The 10,270-nt window shown below is 35.1% G+C and overlaps 1 protein-coding gene across 1 annotated transcript; it reads left to right on the top strand.

The window, feature by feature from the left end:
* Window positions 1-4,635: 4,635 nt before the first annotated feature.
* Window positions 4,636-7,830, top strand: LOAG_09488 (hypothetical protein; the record flags this gene model as incomplete). Its single annotated transcript, XM_020447941.1, has 9 exons — window positions 4,636-4,749; window positions 5,245-5,328; window positions 5,637-5,741; window positions 5,847-5,996; window positions 6,325-6,418; window positions 6,613-6,664; window positions 6,814-6,937; window positions 7,343-7,484; window positions 7,781-7,830. The coding sequence occupies 9 exons, from the start codon at window positions 4,636-4,638 to the stop codon at window positions 7,828-7,830; spliced, it is 915 nt and encodes a 304-aa protein (XP_020301875.1).
* Between the last annotated feature and the right edge of the window lie 2,440 nt (window positions 7,831-10,270).

Below are 10,270 nucleotides of genomic sequence, written 5' to 3'. Positions count from 1 at the left end.
GTGTGTAGTGTGTGTAGTGTGTGTGTGTGTGTGTGTGTATGTGTGTGTGTGTGTGTGTGTGTATGTGTGTGTGTGTGTGTATGTGTGTGTGTGTGTGTGTGTGTGTGAGAGAGAGTATGTGAGTATGCATATGGTCGGCATAAGTCCATCGTAAAATGTGCGGGGCAGTGGGTGGTGCACCTAACTTACTGCAGTGGTTGCTCGCTGTGGTGCCATTTACCGCCGGTACTGCAACTTATTATCACAAGAAATGCTGCAGGCATGCGACATTGATTATGGCGGTACGTCAACCTTTCAAATCCAGGTAAATTTGTTGCTCGAATGTAGTCCTCTCTCCCTCATAGTCTTTTGATCTGTCTGTTCTTCCTTAGTGTTATACTCCCGCTCATTGTTTTACTGAACAAAAGGTTAACTTAGGAAAAAGTATTGCGGTGAGCAAAACTCTGATTTTCTTTTTCGCGGATGGAGTTATAGAGCGGTCATCATCAAATATATGGATAAAATGAGTCTTCGCCTATTGAAGAGCTAATCCTTATTCAGCAGAGGTTGTGCAGGACCGATTTATACGTCCTATCAATCAACAAACTTCCAAAAGTGACCGGTATAGATTATAGCTCACATAAAAGTCGTGCAGGAAATTTTTTGCTATTTTGTGAGTGATGGATAATTTGTGAAATGACACGCAGCACCAGCCGGTCTTAAGTGCTTAAAATTTAGTAGGGTATCAGATCACCTGAGGAAGAGGATCTGTAGCAATAGGAACGAACGTAACGTAGCTCGGAAATGGCCTTCTTGAAGGTTATTACTGATGAGGCATCAGTTACAGCATTTTGAAGTGTTTTCGGGATCCTGTTGCTAACCTACCAACATAGCATCTAATAAAACTCAATTTTCGATCGTTTGGTTGTAGAGGTATCAATCAATTCACTCCGCATTCCATAGCCTTCTTTTTCCTCTATTCTCCTCTTTAGTATTCGTCCTGCACTACCTGTTTGTTGGAAACACTTTTATCACATTCATTATTTTCTAACTGTAATGTGTTGGTTCTCCTAAACATGGAAGTTTAACAAATTTTTGTCGCCAAAAATGCCGTTATCGACTCTGTGGATTCGAGAACTCAAAATTCATAGGAGAGAAGGTGATGGAGAAACTAGAATAAAACTGGAGAGGTCATTATGAACTCAATGTTATACTAATATTTTCCTAATAAAAGTGATCAGGAATGACTCATCAGCTGTGCAGATATTCCCGCGGCAAGTGGCTAAATGTCAGTACCTTAAACTGAATTGTAGTGAGTACATACAAAACCTGTTTCAGCTATGGTAATTACTAAACGGACTGATTTAAAACGCAATTCTTTTGTTAAGTTTGTTCAGTTGAAGAATTATTATGCATCATTCTATTTCTGGTTTACTATCGTGAATTCCATAAGCTGAAACTGCAAAAACTTCTAGTGAACAATTAATCAGATATATTGTTGGTTTGGAATTTTTGCTTGACAAGTTTATTATCATTATCCTTAAACTGATAAAGTAATGGCTTGTTTTATTAGCGATAAGGCACCCACGTTTTCGTGAGATCAGAGTGGAAGAAACAGACGAATAGCTTGGTGCAGATCCGAATTATCAACCTCCTAGTTCATTTCAAACTTTTCTCGTACTTTCCGTAATGTAAACAAGCAGTTCAACATGATGTATGACATTAGAATTTCCTTTTGATGACAAAATCTTTAAATGAGGGAAGTTTCAAAATGCTTACGCTCCGCTGCTCCATTCGTTAAAGCATGCAGAAATATATACCAATTTTTCATTTTTATTCAGTAGAACTGATTTCGCTTCGCTTTATGCCTCCAGAACCTAAGAATCTCATTTTATTGGTTTTAAGAGTACAGCTAAGGAATGTTTTTGAGAATCTCACCACTAAAATTCAATTACTGGGAACTTTCTAACTTTTTGAAAAAGATTAACGACAAACCAGGACTTTAGATTTCTAGTTTTACTGCCAAGCAGCGTGTCTATTTCACTTCGTTTTCTGGGAAGTTTCGCCAGTTATTTTACCCACTTAATGCAAATTTCTGTAAAATCTAGGCATTTACTTCCACCGGAGAACGGCTCGTTAACACTACTGTGAACAGCTCTTTATCTCTCAGTACTTATCTCTTTCTTATTTGCATCAGATACACTTTTGCGCTTATTGCATTTCAGCATAATAAGTCTTTTGCACTTACATGATTAGAAAACCAAGGATTATGAAAAGTTTTGGTAGGGCGATTTCCTTGACAGATTTTGTCGGGTTTCGGTTTCGGAGATAATGGCAAGAAAAAAGCTAACAGTATATGAAAAGTAAACTAAATCGCAGTGAATGAAGAAAGTAGCAAATCCTCTGGAAAGCGTTTCATGACCAAGGCTGGTTTGATTTCTGTGCAATGCTTACAGAAATACGGGCTAGCATAATCTAAGTAATGTATCTCTTTCACCAAATACCAGTTTCTTGCTTAACTACGACATCTGTAAGCCCATGCATTTGATGGAGAGTTCTTTTCAGTCTAACTTCGGAAATGACGTCGTTTGCCAAATCATTTTCTCGTTTTACGTCCAGCTTTCACGGAATTTCCTGGCTTTACAAATGTCGTTCGCAAGAGTACCGCTTCATCCACAAAACATTTACGAACATCGCTGCTATTTGCACCTCTCGTCGATTTATTCTACTTATTAGTCTTCCCATGTTAATATTCTCGTGTCTACCTGTCTTCCCGATTGTTATGTTAATCAGAAAGGTTGGCAGTGTGAGATTACCTCTATTTTGCTCTTAGTATAAAATCTATTTGCTTTACGGTACGGTTGCATAAGACGTATAGCACGCACACGCACACATAGACACACACACAGACACAGACAGACACGCACACACCGAACCGACAATCATCCTCATTCAATTATGTATTAATTTTAATACCCTATATGAATGCATTCGAAAGAAATCAGATAAGCAGATTAAAAACGCACGATGCAATCCAAAGTAACTATCGATAGATACGCACCACCAGTACGGCACGGGATTCCCCATTTTAACAATAGCTCCCATTTTGTTTCTCTATTCGTCACTCACTCTGATGCAAAGTGTTCCCAAATGAAAATTGCTGCGAAAGGAAGAAATAAAGCTAGGCGTACTGCTGGTAGAAAGAGAAAGAGAGTTTTTTTAATCATTTTTTAGTCTTCCCAACTAAATAGCCAGTGTTGTGTGCAAATTTCATTTGAAGCATCGTTTTTGTACGCTTCAGATAGATTTCGATCACAGTGTAGGATCAGTCCATTGATAAGCTTCCACCCCTTATATAATTCCCGACTTTGACAGCTAACAATCATTCATAGTAAACCGGACTACTGATTATCAAAACTAGGTTATTATCAGTTTATATATCATTAAGCACTAAGAGCACGCTATTTAAGTGAGACACACTACAAGAGTACCTCGAAACCGGTCTCTCGTTACAGCCAACAGTCGTAGTCAAGCAACAGCAACAAAATCACCGTATCCACAAAACAAGCAGACAAACGAAAGAGCAAAGAAATATTTTAAGTATATATGTATAGACATATAGATGCGCACTCGTAGATCCCAAAATTTGTTTTTCCTGCTGTATTATGATTCGCGGTTTGGTTAATTGTTGCTGAAGTTATTTTTCTTATCTACTTGACCGAAGAGATACAGAGTACTACTGTATTCATTTTATTTCGCCTAACTAAAATTGCAACATCGGTAATTAAATACGACCAGGGTCAGAGGAGTTGCATCAAGGATGAGACATTTCAATCCCATGGACCATGCATAAATATGAAATCACTGGGAAAACGGCCGAGACCACTCTTCTTAAATAGGAAGGGAATAAAAAAGGCCAGCATACCTAACTGTTGTTAAAGTGATGCCTGTTCTTACTTGAAGCAAAAGATGAACATGCCAGATGCTAAACACATCAAGAGTATAGCATTCAACTATCACATGGATGATCCGAAGTTCAAAACATTTTTTTCCCTTTTCATGTTTAAAATTTAGTGGTACGTTTCCATTCACTTTGTTTACTGTAACATACAGCTCTTCTCATAATGTGTCTATATTTTGATTTTTTACTGCTATACATCTTTTCTCTTTTTTCTTTAAATATGCAGCATGAAAATGTATGTTGAAATTCTGTTTATAGAATAATGTGTGTTCAATAATTCCTTACAGTCCTAAAATATTTTATTTTGAGCTAAAAATTAAGGTACGTACGGAGTTATATAAATAGGAGAGTTCTCAGAAAGATAAAGTTTAAAAAAGGAAAGGATAACGGTTGCAAACTGAATTAAAACATGCAGTGAGAAATCTTTCAAGTCAGTGTTCACTCTCTATCCTTTTCTGTCTTGACTCTTGACATTAAGGTAAAAAGGACAAGTATTCATGAACAGTGTTCTTGAGAATAAAGGTAAGGGGAAAAATACCGTGCAGTAACAGACATGAGTCGTCCCATAAGGAGCTTCAAGACTTACGACATATGGAAGGAAGGGGTGGTAGAAAACCGCACAAACTGGAAGAAAAATTTAGTAAAATACACAAATATAATGGAAACAAATTAATAAACAAACCAACACAGTGACGATGAAAATCTTCGAACGCATTACGTATCCCGAGATGAGATCATGCACGGGTGAAACCCCGTTATCACTTACCAGGTTTGAATTCAAGTTGCCAATGCAGAGACGTGCTGGTGATGTGTTTGGGTGGTTTTTGATAGATTCTTTGTGAAGAGATTCTAAATTCAATTTAAATTCAGACTTCCACCTGGTGATTTTAGCGAGTGATTCAGGAAGTCACTTTGATCCTATTCTGAGGGCTTACATGGAATCTTAGCATCAGCGTTTGCTTAGCAATCTATATTTTTCCTGCAAAATAAATTTGTTGTTATGACGCGATCTTGATATTCGTTGTAAGTACCAACACCCTCAATACCTTCAGAAACACAGGAAAGTTCTACTTTATATGCTGACGATGACAGATAACAAATAAGCTAATGCAAAACTGTGAAACTTTTGCAAACTAAATAGGCAGAGATCCGTCGAGACAGAGCTTAAGGGTTCGGCTCTAGAGTGTGACTTCCTGTAATTATACTTCCTCTAAGAATTGTTTTTTGGATTTTCGCTTTTTTGATTTTAAAATGCATGGTGTTCTCAGGTAGTCACTAATGTTAAAAGCTGCTTATTTTTGCAGTATGCTGGTTTGGTTCACGACATTCGTGGTGACATTGACCCTAGCGGACGCACTGATTTGCTCAAAATTCTGGATCGTGCCAAGGTATTCTCTTCTAAAAATTGGAAAAAACAGTGAAATGTTTAAGTAGTCGCACAAACACTTGTTTCGTGACGAAAATGAGGTTTTAAACCTTAAATTGCAAGAAGGATAGTTATTTTAAGAATCATTATCCTTTTTCGCTTTATCCGCTAAGAATTAAGCCAAACGTCAGCTGGTGTTAACGACGTAGAGCAAGTGTGGATCTTGAAACTGGATATTTTTGTGAATATTCCATTATTTTAGTACATCACATTCCTTCACTTTGAATTTATTTTAGAACTTTTTCTTCCCCAAAGTTTTCTCTTTTGTAGATCAGAAAGCAAATTACGTCTTTTGATGCGAAAAGCAATTTTATTGGGAATGCAGTCCTTCAGATTGATTCGTGTTCAGTAGCGGTCCGATCAATTTTTGATAATGTGAGTGGTACTTATTGAATTGTAGATCTCATAGTAAAAGTCACTATGATGTTGTCACAATTAAATTAACATTTAAAGTCCAACTTGAACTGCGATTTTTTTAAGGAACTGCTGCTTCATGTACCAATTCACTTAATTGCATCTGTTGGTTTTGTTCGTGAAGCGCATGAATACATTCTTCCTATAAAGGTGGGATACAGCAGCACTCGAAACCGTGACTTCTTTGACCTTGCTGTCGTATACTGTGAAACCGCTGTAATTTTTTTGATGATTGTCTTGCTTTTACAATTTATGAGTTTTTCTGAGTGTGGATTTCTTTGTGTTAACAATTTTGATGAAAATGCCAAATCAGAGATAATACCATATTCTTGTCATAAATATCTGGCATGTATTTCGAAATCGGAAAGTTAAGCGGTGGCTGAAAAATACAGAATATGCCATTTCATCTTAAATCAGTCAATTTCCATTGAACTTCAGTCAATTTTGTAGTCGACTTGCATTTTCGAATATTTTGCCACATCCTGTACATTTTACAATATTTTGATTAGCTGTATTAAATGGATACAGTGAACGTTTCATTCAGGGTGTAGCGGAAACAATTTGCAACATCTTGGGACAATTTTTCTCTCAAGTTTATAAGGATATCGCCAGTAATTTTGAAACGATTGTGTCAAAAAGTTCGCGAAGTTTCCTTCGTTTAATTTAGGTAAAATCTGCGGCCCAAAATAGATGAATGGGTGTCAAAAATGCTCATTCTTTGCTTCTTAATGTATCAGATTCATTTCTTACTGTGACTAACTTTTTTTTTTTTTTTTGAGGAAAACATTTTTTTATTATTTTGAGAAAAACAAGAAAAAGGAAGTGATTTCAGAAACGCCTACTATCTCGTCAGTTTCACCTTTCAATAATCACCGCCCTTTATTGTGAGTTCATTTTTTCTGAAATGTAACATCATTTGTGGTGTAAATTTTTACACATGTGGTTATTGCGGAACGAGAAATTTTCATACAGTGCGAGGTCGAGGAAATGTAAATGTAAATCGTTTTTCCGTAGTGTCGTAAAATAATTGCAGCTTGACAGAATCACATCAAGATTTGCGTGTCAGCAGTAGTCGTCATCCTTGTTCTACAACTGCTTCACGTAGTGAATCCACAGAAGTACAAATTGATGATATCATAGAAGATTATATGACTGTGGTAAGTTTGCAAGTATAAAACTATTTTATTATTACCAATTGGCTATTAATATTTTGTAAACACCATATCGTTGATGACATCCCACGAGTCTGGTTAATAATTCTTTGTTAAACGTAATGAATGTATTTAAAGAAAAAAAGAACGGAAAAAACCTTGCATGGAAACCATTTTTATTTTCTTCACCGTTAATTTGCCACAATAAACTATGGTTGTCTAAGTTTCAAAGTTTCTAAGTTTTAATATCTAGCTGATATTGATTGAGCACATGCGATTTAAAATTTCCCTTGGAACATAAGAATTGAATTGTGTAGTCATAGCTAATAATTTACTTCATTACAATTTTCTGTAGGGTTTCCTTTAATTGATTGTGTGTCTTTTTTTTTCGTTTTTCTTTTTTTTTCCTAGCTGACAAAGTCTCTAACAACTAGCGAGCTTTCGCAATATGCAGCATTGATTGTGAGGTTTCGGAACGGCTCTATGCCCATTATAGAACTAGCACAGAAGTCGAGTGAGTTGTATGGACCAGATAGATTGCATTTGCTTACAGGTATCTTTTATGATGCCAGTTAATAGCTGATTGATAGTTTTACGATGCTGTTTGTTAAGCTGCTAAAAACGGTCACCATTACAGAGAGGTACTGAGCGCATCTATGGGAACGATTCTTTTTGTGATTTATTTAGCGATTCGGTGAAATAGCTTTTTTCTGCATTCATCCAGATTTATTTGTTGCCACTGGAATGGTCCAGTCATCTTTATAATTTACCATGATATATCTGTTGGTCGCAGTGCAGCATGAACCTCCTGGGACAGACGCATAAATAATGCCAGTCGCCAGCCTTCAGGCCATTCCTTTCAGTATACTCCTCCTGGTCGACGAATCGGATTTTCGTGATGAATTCACCATGCCGAAATTTTTTCATTTTTTCACAGAAAAAAACGAATTTTGCATCCTGTTTTTATCATTCTGACTCTGTCCACATTTGTAGCTGGTATGCATTGATATTTACAAAATTCTAGGGATGAATCAAAATACTGCTAATTAACTACTCATCAAAACCAGCAATTCCAACTACCATTTTCGATGTTGATGAAGTGTAGTGTTCCTTCAATTTTAAACTGCTCATTTTAATAATTCTTTATCGCCCTTTACCGGAAACATTTATTTCAAAAAAGAAAGTTTATACAAAAATTGTTGGAAATGTTATTGGTTGTTTTATCTTTTTCTTTTTTTATGCTGTTTCATGCATTGAAATGTTTTCATTGCGATGGCAGATGTACTTTTTCTGCAATTGTTATTTCCAGTTTTCATTGGTTTTTTACTGGACATGCTCAGTCTTACTGATCTGCCAAACTTTTACTTGTTATTTGACTGTTTTTACACCTCTTTTATGTTTTCAGACCTGAGAAACATTATGATCAGAATTTTCTGGTTAAAGTTTCCCGGTTCTCGTAGTCATACCATTAATTAAGACGATAATAGAAAACTCAGAAGTTTGAAGATGGTATATACTGGAAAAAAGCAGTAGATTTCGTTAGAGTAAGGTAAAACTTTTAAAAAACTAAAAGCCAGCAACAAAAGAGTAATAATAAAGCTATTTTGTATTGCATTAAATGGATTAGGCAATTGGATAAAACGTTTGTACGAGTAATAACGTCCAAAAATTATCAAATTTTATTTTAAACATGAGAGAATTGCTATGGATTGAAAATAAATAGCTCAGGGTTGATCATTTTGCGACGACGTGTTGTGCTTTTTGTACTGCTGCATCTTGATAGCCTTATTAGAATTAAGCGTTATTCCATTAAAGCCTGGTGTATGCGTATCAATGAGAAAAAAAAAAAGAATTACACACTGTTATTCCTGTTAAAGACTGTATATCGTGAGAAAAGATGAAGGTGTTCGAATATTTTAAATTTCTGCTTTTATTACTTCATGTTTTAAATATCTATGATAGACAGACTTAAATCTTTTATGTATTCCTCCTCGCTAAAATTAGTCTCAAATTCGAATAATTGAAAAAAAGTGGGTATTCCTTACTACGTTGTGTAGCCTATTCATTGCGTTCATGCATAATCGGTAGCAGTTAATGAATAACAGTGTTTCCCAAAAATATAATTTAATTTTGCCAGATAGAATTATTAATACTTGAAAAATCATGCGTTGTAGGTATGCGGTGCTTATTGAGGAACAGGAGCAAGGAAGAAATCGAATCTTTCGATGGTTTTATCCGGATGTTGCAATTAAGCAGTGGAAGCCTGAGTTAAGAATAAATTTAAGAGTTAGTCGCAAATCTTTCTAGTAGCCTTGCTTAATTTTTAATCTTCATTGTTTCAATTAAAAACAAGGGAAAAGATCGTTGGTTTTCCTAAATTTTGTAAGGCATGCTTTTTTTTTTTTTGCCGTTTGTTATAAATCAGAGATATATGCAATTTTTGCGGTAAAATTTTAGCCTTTAAAAGTACATTTGCAACAGGAAGTGGAAAATCTCAAGCTGTAATTTCAGTAACTGAATTGTCCACATTGTAAAGATTTTATCTGCGAATAATTTTATGTTATAATCAATGGTAGTCGAGAAACTTTTATTCTTTCATGTTTTTTTTTTTTTTTTAGAATTATAATAACTCTGAAGATCTGGAGTACGCTTAAATTTTCTGGGACCAAATTTGCATCATTTATATTGATTACATGGGTACATTTATAGATTGCAAGTAGTTTGGTGACTGCATTTGAACGAAAATGAGTTGTGGTATTGATGTTGAAGATTCTTGTGATGCTTGTGATCATATTCTTTGGAAATTTTGGTGCAAAGTTTATTGTCTTTTTATTTTTCAAACTACGAAGTAAATTTTTTTCGTGTGTGTTGTGTTTCTTCAATAGCTATTAGTATTTAGTTCTTGTAACGATGCATATCTTTCTTTTCAAGATATTCATTGCGATTGGTCAAGTTCTTGTACTCATATTAATTTGAATAGCGGGGAACAATTGCAAAGTTTGACTTCTCATAATCTATTTTTATCATTTTTCAGTTCATCGCTTCGAACTGTTTGTTTCTGCGGAATGACAATATGATTTACAGAAATGCACAGTTCGAAGTGACAGACTTTTCTGCAGTTTTTTGGAAGCAAATAGAATGAGGAACACGATGCGGTGGCACCCTCTCGTTGTTGGTCCTGAATTTTGTGAGGGTTTATGGTCATTAGTAGGTGCAGTGAAATCTCGTTTGTTAATATATATATATATATATATATTATATATATATATATATATATATATATATATATATATATATATATATATATATATATATATATATATATAGTATATAGTAGTA

This window comes from Loa loa, assembly GCF_000183805.2.
Source record: "Loa loa unplaced genomic scaffold supercont3.346, whole genome shotgun sequence".
In the NCBI taxonomy this organism is placed as follows: domain Eukaryota; kingdom Metazoa; phylum Nematoda; class Chromadorea; order Rhabditida; family Onchocercidae; genus Loa; species Loa loa.
Note: the sequence above shows the minus strand (reverse complement) of the source record. Positions and strands in the feature narration are given on the sequence as shown.